The sequence below is a fragment of the Marmota marmota genome, unplaced genomic scaffold (assembly GCF_001458135.2).
Source record: "Marmota marmota marmota unplaced genomic scaffold, marMar, whole genome shotgun sequence".
NCBI classification, from domain to species: Eukaryota; Metazoa; Chordata; class Mammalia; order Rodentia; family Sciuridae; genus Marmota; species Marmota marmota.
Genome location: NW_025999927.1, coordinates 3,454,447 through 3,472,920, shown reverse-complemented (window position 1 = coordinate 3,472,920; position 18,474 = coordinate 3,454,447). Strand labels below are relative to the sequence as shown.

General features: G+C 40.8%; 1 protein-coding gene across 3 annotated transcripts in view; it reads left to right on the top strand.

Moving 5' to 3' along the window:
- Window positions 1–2,873: 2,873 nt before the first annotated feature.
- Window positions 2,874–18,474, top strand: part of Rbm34 (RNA binding motif protein 34) — a 24,940-nt gene continuing 9,339 nt past the window's right edge. Inside the window, exons 1-6 of one of the 3 annotated variants that reach the window (XM_015504339.2) lie at window positions 2,874–3,025; window positions 3,102–3,273; window positions 3,350–3,486; window positions 6,449–6,662; window positions 8,248–8,307; window positions 11,795–11,838. In XM_015504339.2, coding sequence (XP_015359825.1) covers window positions 2,973–3,025; window positions 3,102–3,273; window positions 3,350–3,486; window positions 6,449–6,662; window positions 8,248–8,307; window positions 11,795–11,838 — 680 coding nt within the window. In that variant the 5' untranslated portion in view covers window positions 2,874–2,972. Of the gene's footprint in view, window positions 3,026–3,101; window positions 3,274–3,349; window positions 3,487–6,448; window positions 6,663–8,247; window positions 8,308–11,791; window positions 11,839–18,474 lie in introns of all 3 variants that reach the window. The other 2 variants (XM_015504338.2, XM_048800383.1) reach the window with 2 other exon arrangements.

Sequence of the window (18,474 nt, the reverse complement as noted above, 5' to 3'; positions counted from 1 at the left end):
GATAGGTCTATAAGGTTTTTGTTGTTGTTGTTGTTTTTACAAGGTATTGAACCTAGGGGCCCTTTATCAGAGTCACTTCCCAGCCCTTTTTGAGATTGGGTCTTGCCTAGTTACTTAGGGCCTTACTAAGTTGTTGAGTCTGGCTTTGAACTCCAGTGATTTTAATGTGCACCTGGGTTGAGAACCACTGCAGTGCTCCAAATCTTCTACAATCAACATTTAGCTTTTTGTTCCCATTTAGTGGATTTTCCAACAAAAGAAAAAGTTCTTAAGACAATGAAGATTAACTTGGACACAAAAATCTCAAATATGCATTAAAGCATCTTTGGGAAGATCCTTTATAGAAATTAGTTTTAAGGGAGAAGTTTTAAAATATGTCAAACCTGCTTCCCAAAATGAGTTCCTAAATATTGTCCCCTAGAAATGTATTCTCAAATACACTTGGTAATGCTCTATAGAGCATACTCTTTGTAAGGAATCGGTGTTGACTATTTAAAAGGTGAGAAGGCTTGTAGAAAGATACTTGGCTAAATAATTTCCTTTATCCTATTGTTTTCAATCTTACCTCATCACAAAACCCTAACATGTTACAGACAGTGCTCCAGAGAGTAATGATTACCAATTTTGTTGGTAATCATGCTTATGCCCCCCCCCCCCTTTTTTTTAACCAACCTCTCTAAAGGGATTAAGAGTAGAATTTGACCCAAGTCTACCAAGGATTCCCTAAAGTACATTTATTAGGTTAGCTTACAATATATTATAAAACTGAGATGTTATATTGTTTTCCAAAAGGTTGGTTTCTTACTGAAGTAACTTTAGGCAATTTTCTGATAAAATGGAGCAGAATCTATGAAACCCCTAACATTTTTTTCTCTTTTGGAACCAGGGATTGAAGCCTGGGAACTGAAGTACATCCCAGCCATTTCTAATTTTGAGACAGGGTCTAAGTTACTTAGGTCCTTGTTAAGTTGCTGGGATTTCAGACATATGTCATTGCACCTGGTCAAACCCCTTAGGGAGGGGTTAGTGATATTTTAATGGTTAAAAAACAGTTCTCAATGGCAATAAGGATAATCTTTATATTATTTCCAATAACAGTCTCTTGCACACTACTTTCCTGTTTTTTTTTTTTTTCTTCAGGGATGGGTGGTACTCATGGACCAAGGGTTTATTTAATCCAGGGACACTTTGCCACTGAGCTAAATCCCAGACCTTATTTTTCCCAGAGCCTTGTACATGTGAAGCAGTCTACCACCTGAGCTATATTCCAGCCCCAGCCCCAATCCCAAACCTTTTTTTTTTTTTTAAAGAGAATGAGTTTTTTTTTTAATATTTATTTTTTAGTGTTCAGGGGACACAATATGTTTGTATGTGGTGCTGAGGATCGAACCCGGGCCGCACGCATGCCAGGGGAGCACGCTACCGCTTGAGCCACATCCCCAGCACAATCCCAGACCTTTTTAAGACAGGTTCTCCATAAATTGCGTAGGGCCTAAATTGCTGAAGCACTTGAACTTGCAATCCTCCTGCCTCTGCCTCTTCCTGGAATTACGGGCATATGCCTGGTCTTTCATTTTTGAGTCCTTTTCTTCTAGTTTTAACCTGTCATCTAGGGATTTGGGACTAACATCAGGTGAGGGGTTATGCACTCATAAGATAGTCTTTCAATGGTATAGTTTCATGGCTTAGTTTTGCAATTATGGTAAGGCATAAAATCAAGTGCAATTTTAAGTGAACTGCTTGGTCTGGGAGAACCAGTGTACAATGGCAAAGTATCAGTGAAAGTTGTGGTATCTGCAGACAGTAAATGACCCCAAAAGGGCGATTTACCTGGCAATCAGACATAGGCTAGTGTGGAGGCTGGAAGTCCCCAGGGCCAGATAGGATGAGACTACAGTGTTTTAGGTAGAGACAATTCTTGGAACATTAGGGACCGACCGTGGAGAAGGAATGGGAAAAGGAAACTGAAGAGAGTTTTTCAATAGATCTGATGTAGGACGCATGCAAGGTGCACCACCTGCCTACGTGGATCGTTTTATATTTTAAATAATCAGGATACCAACATTACCGGAAACCCAAATAGGAAGCACAGTAATCAAAACCAGGGTCAAGCAGGGTGAGTTCTTCATAGTTATCAGACAGGGCAAAAAAAGATCACATGTATTTCCAGTCAACTTATGTTAAACGAATTTCAAAAGCAAGGCTGTTTCAAAAAGATTGCAAGTCAAATCCTATTCTATAACCCAAACTACTGAATTCGATACCATCTTATTACATAAAGGTCAATTTAGCAAATATTCACCAGGTACAGTGAACAGATACGACATACGGATGAATAGGACGTAAATCCTTACTTCACGCCTTTAAGTAGGCAGTGCGAATAACTAGCAAAAGACGGACAGAGGAGGGCAGGAGAAGCTGGCTAGGACGCGAGGGTTTGGAAGGGGACCCCGAGATGGGCTTGGAGGAACCAGTGTCTCTAGGCAGAATCGCGGGCCGCACGAGGATCTCAGCAGCTCTAGGTGCGAACGCTTGAGCTGCGGCCTCATTTTAAGATGTCAAGTCTGAGGAACGTGGAAAAGAGCTCAAAGCGCTGTGCGCCCGTCGCGCCGCATCCCCGACCGCGAGGCGCACTTCCCCTCCGCAGCCTTCACGCCCGCCGGGCCTCCCCGCCCTCCTCAACTACCCATGGCTTGCTCTTCGCCCACTCCCGGCCTAGCTGGACCCTACTCATACTTCAGGCCTCAAGCACTGAACCACCTCCTTCACTCCCACACCAGATTGCTCCGACAACCTCGAGAACGACAGCCGAACTCACGACCCCGCCCCGCCGCGGGCAACCCTGCGGGCGCCAGGAACCCGCCGGGAGCGTAGGGGCGTGTCCGAGGTCGGAAGGGGCGTGGTCACGGGCGGAAGGGGGGTCGGAGCGGTGCGTTTGTCGCTGAGGCAGTTACGGAAGTCTTGCACGAGGAATGGCCTCAGAAGGGAAGAACAAGCTTCAGAAAAAGAAAAGCGCGGGGCGCACGTGAGTGGTGGGCAGCGCGGTGGGCGAGAGGCGCGCGTTCGCCGGGGCGCGACTGACTATCGGGGTCCGTTCGCAGGGCGCGCGTGGACGACGGCGGAGGGAGCGCGGCCGGGGACTACCTGGTGGGACAGGTCGCCGACAGCCTGTTACGTGGCGTGCGCGCTCCGCGAGGCAGCGACACGACGCTGACCGCCCTCTTCAGCGCCTCCGCGCCGCGGGCCCTCCCGGTGTACGTCCCCGCGCCACAGGTGAGCCCGCGCGGCGTCCCCGAAGGCCCCTGAGCGCCCTGGTGCTCGGCGCGGCCTGACGTCACGCTCCCCACAGGAAGCCTCGCGGAAGCGGGGGCGCGAGCCGCGGGAGGAGAGCCCACCCCAGGGTCGCAGGCCACTTTTGCAGGAACCTGCAAAAAAGACGAAAGCGAGGAAGAAACTGTCCGAGACGGAGGCCAGGTTGGCCGACAGGTTGGTACAGTTCTCTTAGGCGACGTTAAAGAATCGTATGGTAAGAAATGAAACTTCACACGCCCGCAGTATGCATCCTAGTTGTTTTCTCGTTTCATATTTCGTCCTATTTTTTGTAAAAATCTTATACGAAGTTGCAAAGAATAAGGGACCCACTGTTGGCAGTCATTAGGACAGACCTGTTTCACCTTTGCCGTATTCAGAGTGTCCTCCCCATATGGAATCGAACTTATGGATTATGTTTTATCATTAATTATTTCAGAGTGTTTATAAAAGGTCAGTTTGGTTTTCCTAGGGAGGAAATTTTTTCTATTAGTTTTTTTTGGCTGTACTGAGGATTGTTAAAAATTATTTCTGCCACCTGTGCTGCGTCTATCACATACCTGTTCTGCCTCCTTAGAGATTTTGCCATCAGATCCTCTCCTTTTCTTTTCCTTTGTCTTTGAACTTCTTTAATATATTTTTTTAGTTGTAGATGGACATAATATCTTTATTTTTATTTATTTATTTTTTATGTGGTGCCGAGGATAGAAACCAGGGCCTCTCTTGCAGGGCAAGCGCTCTACCACTGAGCCACAGCATACCACACTGTGTTTGAACTTTTAACCATTTAACATGCTCAAGGTTCTCTTCTTGAAAAAAGAAATCCAATAACCAAAAACCCCCATTCTCGATTGTTGTGTGTTTGCTACTGTTCCCACTGTCTTTTCCTTCATATTTGTACTTTTGGGAAAAAGTAGTTTGTTGTTGGACTCTTCCCCATTTTGTGACTTTTTTTTTTTTTATTATTATTGTACTGAGAATTGAACCTAGGGATACTTTACCACTGAATCACATCCTCTGCCCCTTTTTTTTGAGACAGGGCCTTATTAAGTTGCTCAGGGCCTTCCTAAGTTGCTGGAGCTGGCCCTGAACTTGGCCATCCTTTTACCTCAGCCTCCCAAGTCATTGGGATTGGAGGAGTGTGACACCATGCCTGGCTCCTTTTCATGATTTATGAACTTTTCCACAGACTTGCAGTCTGGTGGTGTTTTTGTTTTTGTCCAAACAATATAACAGTGCTTGGTGATGCATCTTGACTTACTAGTCATATATAATGGGTAGTGCAGCCCTTGTCCTCTCCGTCACATTTTACATGGCTGCTTTCATCAGTGAAGCTGTTGGTTTCTCTGAGAGCAGTTTCTTCTAATTCTCTTCTTGCTTGTCTTTTCCTTTTCACTGTTAATGTGGGTTCATTTTGTCTCTTTAAAATGTTGCTTTTCCTTAAAGTTCTTGTTCCTGGTCATCTTCTCAGAACTTTAATTTTTTTTCACTGTTCATTGTGGGCATTGTTTGTTTGTTTGTTTTGTGCACCCTCTCCTGATCTCTAGACTTGTTTAACTTTTGCCTACTGACATCTGTGCCATGTGCTTTAAATGGAGATGATCCTCCTCATCAAATCTGTTTATGGGCATGATGGTTCCACTCACTTTGTAAGTTGACTAAGCCAGTGTTTTAGGAATCATCCTGTGCTCTTCCATTTCCCTGCATGAGCCATTAGTTGCCAGATGCTTGTACTTTATTGTTTTGTTTTTAATAGACAGGGTCTCACCTTATCCCTAGGCTGGCCTGTATTCCTGGGCTCAAGTGATGCTTCTGCCTCAGCCTCCCAAGTAACTGGGATTATAGGTGTGCATCACCATACTTGATCAGTGCTCTTTTAGTTACCTCTTTAATTTGTTTTCTCCTTTACACCTCCATCCCTGCTCTGGTTAATCTGTTTTCTTCTTAGATACACACTGTTATAGTCATCTCCTTACTCGACTGTCTTCTCCATCCTTGACCTCTTCTTGTCTTTCTGGCTGTTGCTCAGATTGATCATTTTGATATTTTCGATCTTTGGTAGCTCCCCGTCTTCTGTAGAATAGAAATTTAAGTGCTTTTGCATAACATGGATATTTCTTCTTGACCTGGACCTTAGTTTACCATGTCATCGTAGTTCCTTTCCATCTTACTGTATACATGGCATACCATGGTGAGCAGATCTGGATGTGACATTACATACCATGGTGGGTAAATCTGGATGTGGACCCTCTCTGTAGTGGAGATTTGGTCTGGTGGAGAAGTACTTGTAGCCCATGTTTCTTGAGGACTGAGTGCCAGATACTGCTTTCCTCCTCTTAGAAATCTTGTTTCTCTTATTTCTTTTAAGTTCCTATACCATGTATTTTAGCTGATGTTTTTTCTGTTTTGAATTTGGCCTGTCTTGACTTTGCTATTGAAAGGTTGATAGTTTCTTCATGTCCTCAGAGCCTAGAACATAGTCGGAACACAGCAAGTATTTGCTCATGGGTGAATCTTTTTAAAATGATTCCCACTTCCCATTCTTTCCTCTCACTTCTTAAGATCCCTGTCTCGTTCTCTCTTTGGATCCATGTCAGACCTTATGTCTTTATGTGCACCAATTTACTTTTGATAAGCAGCCTTTTAACTATTACGGAGCTTTTGTAAGTTTGGCGATCCAGTTTTTTCTATTGACCAAATTCTTTTTACAAAGTGAGTGCTTGGTGGCCATATAAACCTTTTTAGATTCCTGGGGAATGCTGCATTGTCCAAGTTGTAGAGCAGAGACTGAAATTAGGCTTTGATGAAGTGTAAACTAAATCTCCAAGAACTTTAAATAAACTGACTTTTGTTTAGATGAACTTTTGTTACTGCTGCTATTGCTTGGCTGGTTTTAGCTTGTGTTTAAAATTTGTGCTTAACTTTTTCTAACTCCTGAGTAATAGAATTCATTTTCTAAGTCTCTTAGTTTCTTTTTAGTTATGCTACTTTAAGTCTTTTGATATATTTATTTGTAGTAGATTTACATTTAGAAAAACCACAAGTCCCGGGAAATGTTTCTAATAAGGAGGGTAGAATTGTACTTGGTCAAATGCTTACTTCCATAACTTCTCATTCTATGTTTTTGCCTTAAAATTAGGGAAAGTGCTCTAGCAAGTGCTGATTTAGAAGAAGAAATTCATCAGAAACAAGGGCAGAAAGGGAAAAATTCCCAGTCTAGTATTAAAGTAACTGATAGACACAGCTACAATGTAAGTCAAAGAAAGAAAATTGAGATCAATCAAGAAGAAGAAAGATTAAAGAATGAGAGGACTATATTTGTTGGGAACTTGCCTCTCACATGTAATAAGAAGGTGAGTTTGTGGTTTTGTAAATATTTAAAGAAATTAATAACTTTACTCTCTTACTATGAGTAAGCACATAATTTGATAAGTCATTGATATAACTTTATTATCAAGGACTACATTTATCATTCTACTACACATTGGTTCCAATGTTTGCCCCACTTTTTTATTTCTATAGTCATTGTCCAAATTCAGGCTTTTGCAAATCAAAAGCTTTTTTCTTCCGGCCTCATCTCTGTTATATGCCATTGGGATGAAAACTACGTGCAGGGGTATTCGTCTGTCTCCTTCACTGCTCTGTCTCTCACACATGAGAAGGTACCTTGAGCATAGTAGGGGCTCTATAAACATTTGCTGTTGTGAAAGAATGAGTACATTCTAAGTTTCTTGAATTATGTCAGGTTCACTAAATCTAAAACATGCCCTTATGTTACTATTTTTTTTTGGGGGGGGGGGGTGGCAGGGGGACCTATGATCGAGCTCAGGGGCACTTGGCCACTGCACCACATCCCCAGCCCTGTTTTGTATTTTGTTTAGATACAGGGTCTCGCTGAGTTGCTTAGTGCCTTGCTTTTGCTGAGGCTGGGATCCTGCTGCCTCAGCCTCCTGAGCCTGGGATTTCAAGTGTGCACCCCTGCACCTGGCACTGTTTTCATGTAGTAGTCACTGTATTGACAATTCTCGCATCAAAAAGCTGCTGGTGTTTTGAAGACCATATAAATTCTACTTCTTTAAAACAATACAAAAGATGTCTTGGTTTTTTCCTTTCTCCCTAATGCTTTTGTCTCCTAGCATTTGATTTGTGATTTTTTTTACTAGGCCATCACACATTTTGCTCAGTAACATAGTTTTATTTATCTTCCTGTTAGGTTAAGGGGCTTAAGGGAAGGGAGTGTGGCATATGTTGGTTTGAGCAAATTATCATTTGTAAGTTTTTTTTTTTTAAACAGAATGAGTTATAGAAATTATTGCCCTATTTATAAAACTGCCCAACCTATAAAACCTATGTGTTCTTCACATCCAGTAATAGGAATAATGTTTAAAATTTGCTTTCTAGGAGTTTGTTCAAGCTGGTTGTCTCAATTAGACATAACTGAAGCATTTCTTAGTGTGACATAAGCTTCCTTAAAATTCATTTTGTTTTAAACCAATGTGAAAAAAATCAGAGAATATGTGAAAATCCCAGTCTACCCTCAACTAACATGGATAAAAGACTAAAAGATTGAAACAAAAGTATTGTGCAACTCATAGGCACTGATAGGAACTGAAATTGTGTTTTGTTTTACTATAAGTTTCAGTAAAACTTTTCCTTCTGACTGAACAGTACTCTTCTGTTTTTTCTCGGTTATTCTTAAAATGAAAACTGGCTTTAGACTTTCAGACAGTGGCTGGGGTTGTGGCTCAGCAGTAGAACGCTCGCCTAGCACGTGCAAGGCCCTGGGTTCGATCCTCCACACCACATAAAAATAAATAAATAAAATGACGTTTTTTAAGAAAAGACTGTCAGACAATTTGATGGCATTACTTTTTGTGACACCTACTTGATGTTCTGAAAATGGACTAATTTGTTTTTGTTTTTGTTTTTTAATTTTAGAAACTGAAGTCATTTTTTAGGGAGTATGGACAAATAGAATCTGTGCGGTTTCGTTCTCTAGTAAGTTCTCCCCCTCTTAAAATTTCAGTCATTGTAAAATTTTTCATGTGAATTAAACTGACTTTTTGGTAATAATGATGGTGGAAGAGCTTTAGATTTTGGAGTCAGTAGGTGTAAATCTAGCACAGGAGAAGATGGCTCTCAGTGTCTGTTTCTGAATGTCAAACTGGTTACATAATTTAATAAGCTCATGTAATAAGTAAAGTGATGTTCTTGTGTATGTTTGAGGGTGGGTGAATCACTTTGTTGTGTCAATACATTAAGCAGAATTGTTGATACTGAATAGTGTTTCTGGAATTGGGCAACCCTGTAAGAGGCATTCAGTGTGGGAGGTTAGCATGAGGTTAAGCAGGTGTAGATGATGTGTCTTTTAATTAATTAATGTTAAAACTGGATTGACATTAGGGATGCCTGATTTCACCAGTTGCATACTCAGGACCAGTCATGGCCGCATTCCCTGGAGCATGAAATAAGCATAATTCATGTTGTTTGATTTTTCCCATTCATGTTTTTCTTTCTGGATAGTTAACTTATGGTAGTATATATTCTTGAACACTATTATTTTTTATTTTAAAAAATTGTTTTTTAGTTGTAGATTGATACAATGCCTTTATTTATTTATTTATCTTTACGTGGTGCTGAGGATTGAACCCAGTTCCTTACCTGTGCTAGGGGAGTGCTCTACCACTGAGCCAAAACCCCAGCCCCGTGAACACTATTTATTAATATACATAATGTAAAAGAGTGTAGGCAATGTTTTTTCATGTTTCTAATTGTTCTTAAGTGATTCTCTAAAATAGGGTTTCTTGGCCTTCATACACTGGCGTTTCAGGCTGAGTCATTCTTTGTTGTTGAGGGCAGCCCTGTGCACTATAGGATATTTAGTAACATCTCTGACCCTCACCCACTAGATGGGCAACCCTCCCCACCCCAGTTGTGACAACCAAAAATATCTCTAAATATTGCCAAATGTTTCAGGAGGCAGGGCTGTCCACTGCTGTACAAGGAGACATTTCTCGAGAGTTTGGTAGTCACCATAATCTGTCAGTCAGTGTGTTTGCCATTTGTGTTTTATCTGCCTTTCTGAGTCCCATTTCCCTACACTAGAGCCTTGCCTAGTCTGCTGACTGTGTGTCTTGCCATCTCCCCAGCTGCAGTGTACCTGTGCTTACCTCCACCGGTACCCCACTCTGACCTATGCTGTGTGCTGATTTTCTCTGTTCCTCGGTTACACCTGGCTGCAGGCTTTGGAGTTGCCTTTCACTCTTTGTCTCACCCAGCCTAGTTTTTCAGCTGGAGTCATTCTTTTTGTACCCCCTGCCCTAGCTACATTCTCATCACCTCTTGTTAGATTAGTAGTAAAGGGCCTGGCACAATGGTGCATGCCATAATCCCAGTGACTCAGGAAGCTGAGGCAGGAGGATCACATGTTTGAGGACAGCCTCAACAATGTAGAGAAGCCATAAGAAACTTAGCAAGACCCTGTCTCAAAATAAAAAAAGGACTGGTGATATATCTCAATGGTAAAGTGCACCCCGATTCAATCCCCAGTACCAAAAAAAAAAAAAAAGAGAGAGAGTAGTTGTAAAACCCTTTTAGAGTTTCTTCCTTTGGTTTTCCTATATTTTGTCTCCACATAACTGTCAGCTACCAGCAGTTTTCTGCAACTCTTGCCACTTTTTCTGTGCCACTTGTTAACATTCTATAAACACACACATACCCTGAGTCCTGGTATTGCTCCTCACCACTGCGGAGCCTGCTCGGTCTCTTCTCTCACCCTGGGTTCTCTTTGGCTCCATCCTGAAGCTTGGAACTTTGTGCATTGTTTAGAAACTATTTGATACCATTGTTTGCCTGCCCTGTCAGATGTAAGCCGTGATTACAAGTGCAGTTTAACTTGCTTGTCATTGGGTCACCAGCACCTGATGACATTGAATATGTATTGAAGTATGTAGAAGCTCTGTTCTTTTCATGGCCATTGAAATGTGTGTTTAGTGCTTAGCCTGGTAGCATGTTCCTCCACATACAGATTTTGTCATTTGACTCATTTTACTTGCTTTGGCCTGCAATTCTCCTCAAAGTACCATTTTACCATATTTTTCGGTATGCAGGTAAAACTGGCATTTCTTCAAGCCTTTTCTGATACATTATACCATTAAGTGGTGTTTCTTCCTGTAAATTCTTTTTTTTAATACATACTTTTTTAGTTGTAGATAGTCATAGTACATTTATTTTATTTTTTTCATTGATGCTGAGGATCGAACCTATTGCCTCACGCATGCCAGGCGAGCGCTCTACCACTGAGCCACAACTCTAGCCCTCTTCCTGTAAATTCTTAATGTGCTTTATTGCTTGGTGTTGCATTTATTTATTATCTTCAGTGACAGGTGTATGCCCCATGTCTTGTACTATTTTTCTGTCTACACTGAGAGTTTGATTACATTAGCAATTTGAGTAAGACAAACTGAGAAAAGAAGAAATAGTTCAAATTTCTTAGTTTTGCTGTATAAACTTACTAGGTAAGTAAAGGGAGGGAAAAGTGTTCTGGAGATTTTTAACAACTGCCTAGAGAGATTCACCATTCATGGATTGTGAGCTTGCAGGCTTGGTGTATTTTCACCTTGGCCTTTTTAGTACCCAAGCCGTGTTTGGCACATTACTGACCTGACATTTATAAATGTTTTAACTTGAAATTCCACCTCTTCCAAAACGTATTATCTGCCTGATTCATTCACTCTTAAAAACTGTATATGACTAACCTGTGCACAGTCGCTCACACCTGAAATCCCAGCAACTCAGGAGGCTGAGGCAGGAGAATTGCAAGTTTGAGTCTAGCCTGGACAACTTATGAGATCCTGTCTCAAAATAAAAAGGACTGGGGAAGTGCCTCAATGATAGTGCCCCCATGGGTTCAGTCCCCAGTTCTGCTAAATAAATAGGTTGAATAGGACTGCAAATAAAGTGATCCTGAATATTGCCCAATTTAAGAAAGCACTGAATGTTTTTCCAATTAGAATACATAAACACTTAGAGATACGGATGAGGTAACAAATCCTTTTACATTACTTACCAATTTAGTTAGACATGTTTAAAATGATATAAGATAAACAAGATATTAATCTATAAGCATTGCTCTTTTCCCACTCACTCTATAAAATGATTTTCCTTTTCTTCTCATGCCTTCATTACTGGCGTTTCTACCCCTTGGAGTCACTGGGCGGTTGGCAAACTCAGTGTGCTGACTTCATCTAGGCCGTCTGACAGACCTGGCCTGTTCAGCCTGGTGTGTGCTGCATCTGTAGGGATTTCTGTCCTGAGCCCAGGACATCCCTCTCACGAACCATCAGGACTGTTGTTTCTGATGTGATCATTTCCCTAAAATGCTTCTGATCACAACATGACAGATATTGGCTTCAATTGAAAGGAAATTATTGAAGTAATATTTCAAATATTGAATTTTCTGTAATACTTTTTTTTCTCTTAACAGATTCCAGCAGAAGGAACTCTATCCAAAAAGTTGGCAGCAATAAAGTAAGTTTAATTAAAAGAAAGGAGTTGTCTTAACCTGTCTTCTGTTTTTGTTAAAAAATGAGGTCATTACTTAGCATTTTCATAGATTTTTGTATTTGATCATTTAGTGTGCTTGACTATTTCCTTGTGTGTGATAGCATATAAATTTGTCAGATGTTTGTATTTAAATATTAATTTAAATTGTAGTTACAAGAAAGTATGGAAAATAATTTATTGAAAATGTGCCATGAGAATTTCAAGAATGTTTATAGTGTTTGGGCACAAAACATCTTCATTCTCTTCCAAATTCTTTGCCATCAATCATACATACCACATTTCTTCTGTTCTTAGGTGTGTATCAGTGTCTGAGCAAGGTACATCTAAAAATCAGGAGTGTGTATACTTGCTATGGCTGGTCAGATTGGAATTCTGTAGTTAGTTTTGCTGATCATCTTAAAAATGACCAGCCTGTGGCCACTTGAAGTTCCCTGAGGGTTTGGGGACCATACAGGTGGTGATGCTTGGGGTTCAAAAAGGGATGCCCCCCTTTTTCTAGGTGTTAAGAGTAACATACAAGTCTTGTTCCCTCTTTCCACATGGAAGGTTTATTTCTCATTCCCTTTCAGCTTTATGCAGGGTTTATATTATTCTCTCTGTTGGGTGTTTTTTTCTTGATGGTACTTCAAATGCTATATTTCAGTTGCAGAGGTGTCTTTAAGATGCACTAAGGTAGAAGCGTTTCAATCCTTTTGAACATGTTGGTGGCTTTTTTGGTAATTTGCAGTTGTTTGGTAGAGCAGAGTCTTTGCTGGTCTTTCCCCATAACCATTGTAGTGCCAGGTGTGTGGTTAGTACTTGATAAGTATTGACTGACTTCCACAATGTTTGTTGAGGTGACCGAATGTGTAGGTCCTCAACTTGGGGTATTGTGCAGATGCTTTTGGGAATGGGAGACTTGGTGTAGTGCAGCCCTTCTTTTTGAGGTATATAAACACTTATTTCTGTGTGAGGCTGAAACTCAGAAACCTAAATTTCAACAGAAACAGAAGTTCTGACCAGATTATGTTATAGCAGTACTGAGAAGTTTGGGTGGGATGTGCCAGAAAATTGGAATTTGCATCCTGTGATTGCCATCAGTCTCCCTTTTTCCCGGGGTTTTGTGTTTTGTTTTTTGGGGTTTTGTTTGTTTGTTTTTTAATTAAATAGGTAATGAAGTGGATGATTCAGACGCACAAAACATGAAAGTGTGTACTATGAAAAGTTTCCTTCCTGTACCTTTTCCCTAAGTTGTAAGTTTCTTGTGCAACCTTCTTGAGGCATATTTTATGTATTTCCATATTCTTTCCCCCACAGATGACCTGTTCTTTGGATGGGAGGAGTCTAGGGATGGAACCGAGACTTTATGTTCTAGGGATAGGCTCTACCACTGAGTTGCCCCCCACAGCTCCTGCTTTTGAACTCAGTGATATTTGGTGTTTGCACTATTCCACATGTTCCATTTTTTGAGTGAGCACAGCTTGGAGATCTGTCTGTATTAGTATAAAAGTAATTCTTTCTCAGAGTGTATCTTGTCAGATTTATCTTAATTTATTTGGAAAACATTCCACTGTTGGTCATTCATTTTTTTCCCCCAAGTTTTGTGGCCATAACAAATAATGCTGATGTAGGTGAATAAACTTGTACTCAGATAATTTGTACATGTGCTAATTGATCTGTAGGATAAATTCGTGATGGTGAATTGTTCCATTAGAAAGGTGTGGGAGGCTGTCACGTCATGTGACCAGCGTTTTTCCTCTCCTAATTGGTTTGAGGCACTGTTGGTCACCCGGTGATCTGGCTGCTTTTAAGTAGCCGAAGATGGTAGCCCCAATCTTGAGGGTAGAAATAATGCAACCAAATGTCTTCATGTGTAGGCGTGCCTTCCTGCAGCCCCATGGGTCGAGGTGTGCTCATCTGGTCCTTTGTGATATAACCCCTTGCCCTGTTTAGGATAGAATGTTCCATAGAAATGCCCCTTGTGTGTCCCCTTCTCTTACTCTGCCCTTGGGTGTGGCCTTCCTAGATGTCAATCAGCCCGCTGACAGCAGACCTCCTGAAGGGGTCTGCTGTCTCAGCCCCCTGATCCCTTGCCTCATTTGAATGGCTTCTCCTCAATAAAAGGGGTCGCTGCTCTGTCTCTTTCTGTAGACCCTTAAGGTCAGAGGAGCTGTCACAGCACCCCCAAAGATAAAGGTATTTCTCTCTCTTGTGTGGTTATTTCCTGCAGCCCAGTTCTCCTGGAGTGACCCTGAATGTTTTAGTCACAAACAACGGGACAGAAAGGGTGTTTGCATTCATTATTTTGGCTGCCATCCTGTGGTGTTGGTCACTTATTAATATTCATATTCCCACACCTTTACCAACAGTAGCGTTTATGCTTTATAAAAACAGTATACAGCAGTTCAGTGGGTGAAAGTGTTTCTAGTTTGCATTTCTCTTATGTATGAATGTCTTTTTAAGTATTAAGGAGTCATTTGTTTTTGTTACTTTTTTTTCTTGCTCTTGATTTGTTGGTCTTAATGATCACTGGGATGTTAATGAAATCAACCTTTTGTGATAGGAATTACTTATGTTTTCTCTCTGTCTTGTGGTCTGATTCTGTGGGGGATTGAGCTTATGTAAAACTTTTTGCGTTTTCATATAAGCCAAAATTTTTTTTAAATGTTTAAGTTTTAATTTATCTACAGTAAAACAACATATTTTAAGTGTTCTTCTACGATTTTAATGTATGTGGGCACTTGTGAAATCATTGCTAGGTCAAGGTAATGATTTTGTGACTACTACTAGTCCCAGGGGTCTTTGTGCATTGGCAGTGTATTCCTTCACCCCTGTCCCAGGGCAACTACTCACCTACTTTGTCTTTGTTTTCATTTTCTACAGTTTTATATGAATGGCTTTATCATACAATATGTTCTTTTAATTTTGGATGCTGGGGATTGAACCCGGGACCTTGTACAGGTTAAGCATACACTCTACCACTGAGTTGCACCCAGGCCCAGTACATGATCTTGTCTGGCTTTTGCTCAGCATGATGATTTTGAGATTTGGGCATTCTATTACATGCATCAGTGGTTTATTTATTTTTATTGCTCAGTAGATTCCATTGTGGAAATACCAAAAATTGTCCATTCACCGTTATATAACATTCAGGATATTTCAGTCTTGGGCCATCAGACATAAAGATATTAAAAATATTTGGGTATAGTTATTTTCTTTCAAGAAAGTGTCTGTGGTAGAGTTTTGGATCCTATGGTAGGTTTATTTTAACTTTCTAAGAAATTGCCAGATTTTCTTCAAAAGTGGTTGCAGCATTTTATATCTCCATCAACAGGAAATGAGACCTCCAGTTGCTTCACCAACACTTGTATTGTCAGTCACTTAATTTGCCATGCTAAAGGGTTGTCATTATAGATTTAATCTGTGTTTTGCTGATGACTTAAAGATGTTAATCATCTTTTTTATGTGCTTAATGACATTCATATCTGTTCTTTGGTGAAGAAGCTTATAAAACTTTGCCCATTTTCTCTTGACTTTTCAGTCTTCTGTTGAGCTGCAAAGAGTTCTCTGTATTTTCTGTATGAAAGCCCTTGTGATCTACATATTTCAAACATTTTGTTTCAGTTTTTGGTGGTGGTTTGCTTGTTTGTACTGGGGATTGAACCAAGGCATGCCCTATCACTGAGCTACATCTATTTTTTATTTTTTTAATTTTATTCTTTTTTATATATATATATATTTTTAGTTGGACACAATACCTTTATTTTGTTTATTTATTTTTATGTGTTGCTGAGGATTGAACCCAGTGCCTCTCGTGTGTGAAGCAAGCGCTCTATCACTGAGCTACAACCCCAGCTCCTCTATTTTTGAGATAGTCTTGTTAAGTTGCTGAAGCTGGCTTGGAATCCTCCTGCCTTAGCTTCCTGAGTAGCTAGAATTACAGGAGTGTACCACCATGCTGGCTTGTGATACTTTTTTAAAGATGTCTTTTAAAGGCTCTCAGGTTTGGGTATGGGAATGTGGCTGAGTGGTAGAGTGCTTGACTGGCAAGCATGAGGCCCTGTGCTCAATCCCCAGCATGACAAAGTAAACAAATAAGTAGATAGATAAATAAAAAGAATTGCAAGTATTAAATTTTGTTGAAGGTTCACTGTAGAGAGTGCCATTGTTTGTTGGTTGGCTTGGTAATCTGGTGGGAGTGGGGAACAGTGAGATCTCTACTGTATTGGCTCAATCTAGGCACAGGCAAGCCCAGGAGTCTGTGTCTCAGGAGGTTACTGTTCAGCCCCTCCTTCCGGTGCACCCAAGCTCTAATTTTATGGTTTTTTTCTTTCTTTTGATCCTGGGAATTGAACACAGTGGGTGCCTTACCATCTCCAACTCTTAATTTTTTGAGATAGGATCTCCCTATGTTGCCCATACTGATCTTGAAATTGTGATCCTTCTGCCTCAGCCTCCCATGTAGCTGGGATTACGGTGTGCACCAGTACACCCAGTTTGCCTTATACCTTTGATAGTTCTGCTATAGGAGAACATTTCCCATCTTTCTGCTATCGTAGGAGACCTCTCTTCCTTCAGCCACAGTGGTCTCTGTGCCCTGGAAGACAGGGTTACCGTCTGTTTCCTAAAGGCTTAGTCTTCTCCATTGGGAGAAGAATCCAGGTGGGACTTGGTCATTCCTCTTTCTTGGCTGTAGTGAGTGCGCAGGAATGCATTCCTGTCTTCTCTGTCTTTTCTGCGGACACCAGTGGAGGTGGTGGTAGGGGTGGGTGCATAGTCCTGCATCATTGGCTTCAGGTGTTTTTCTGGAGGCCCAGCTCCCTGCAGAACTAGTATTCCTGCTGTCTCTTCCTTAGAGAGGTGCTGGTTCCTAGCTTAAAAGCTTGTAATTCCCCCCAAATTCCAGCTTTCTGATAGCTTCCACAAAAGTTATGATGCTGTAGTTTATCTGGTTTCTTCTTAGGGGCAGAAGGAAGATGCTCTTTTGGCTTCTGCATTCTCTGTAGAAGAGCAGAACTCTATCATTACTTATTGGTGCTTATCATCAGGTTTGTTTCAAGGCCTTTCTTCAAGTCATGTGGAGCAGAACTGCATGCTTGCCCTTTGTGTTCCCTATGCCAAGGAGGTCTTTTTCCCAGAGTAACAAAACCATGTGGCATTCATGTGTTCCTGGGGATACACTATAATGTGTTAGATTTGGATGTCGTCAGCCGCTGTGTGTTATGTAGAAAGAGCAGGGCTCTAGAGTCAGAGTTGGATTCAGACCTAAACTTAGGATCAGAGTCATGTACTTCTCAAGTCTCAGCTTCCTTACCCATAAAATTAGAAAAATAATACCCATATCTGAGATGTGAGATTAAATGAGAGACATAAAATGTTTAGCTCAGTGCCTCATATATGTTAGGTATCCAGTAAATTGCAGCTGGTTTCATCCGTGTTGGCAGTGTAACTCAGTGGTCGAATGCTTGTCTGGCATGTGTGAGACCCTGATTTTCATCCTTAGCATTGCAAAAAAATAAAATAACAAAACTATTAAATGGTATAGTGTATTATTATAGAATGCTATGAGCCATGCTGTGCATTATATTTCATTTTCCTTCTTAATGATACCTACTCATGTGTTAGCATTTTTGTTGTTTCAAAACAATAGGCTGACATCTTCAGGAAAAGATCTCTAGTCATTATGAGGTTCTTTTGACTTATCTAAATTGTATCACCATTTTGCAAACCTACTGAGTTAATGGATTTAGCCTTTGAGTAGCACCAAGAGCTAAATCTTTTTTTTTTTTTTAATTTTTTTTATTGGTTGTTCAAAACATTACAAAGGTCTTGACGTATCATATTTCATACATTAGATTCAAGTTGGTTATGAACTCCCAATTTTACCCCAAATACATATTGCAGAATCACATTGGTTACACATTTTTACATAATGCCCTATTAGTAACTGTTGTATTCTGCTACCTTTCCTATCCTCTACTATCCCCCCTCCCCTCCCCTCCCATCTTCTCTCTCTACCCCATCTACTGTAATTCATTTCTCTCCTTGTTTATTTTCCCATTCCCCTCACAACCTCTTATATGTAATTTTGTATAACAATGAGGGTCTCCCTCCATTACCGTGCAATTTCCCTTTTCTCTCCCTTTCCCTCCCACCTCATGTCTCTGTTTAATGTTAATCTTTTCTTCCTGCTCTTCCTCCCTGCTCTGTTCTTAGTTGCTCTCATTATATCAAAGAAGACATTTGGTATTTGTTTTTTAGGGATTGGCTAGTTTCACTAAGCATAATCTGCTCTAGTGCCATCCATTTCCCTGCAAATTCCATGATTTTGTCATTTGTTAGTGCTGCATAATACTCCATGGTGTATAAATGCCACATTTTTTTTATCCATTCATCTATTGAAGGGCATCTGGGTTGGTTCCACAGTCTAGCAATTGTGAATTGTGCTGCTATGAACATCAATGTGGCAGTATCCCTTTTAAGGTCTTCAGGAAATAGTCCGAGAAAGGCAATAGCTTGGTCAAATGGTGGTTCCATTCCCAGCTTTTCCAGGAATCTCCATACTGCTTTCCAAATTGGCCGCACCAATTTGCAGTCCCACCAGCAATGTACAAGAGTACC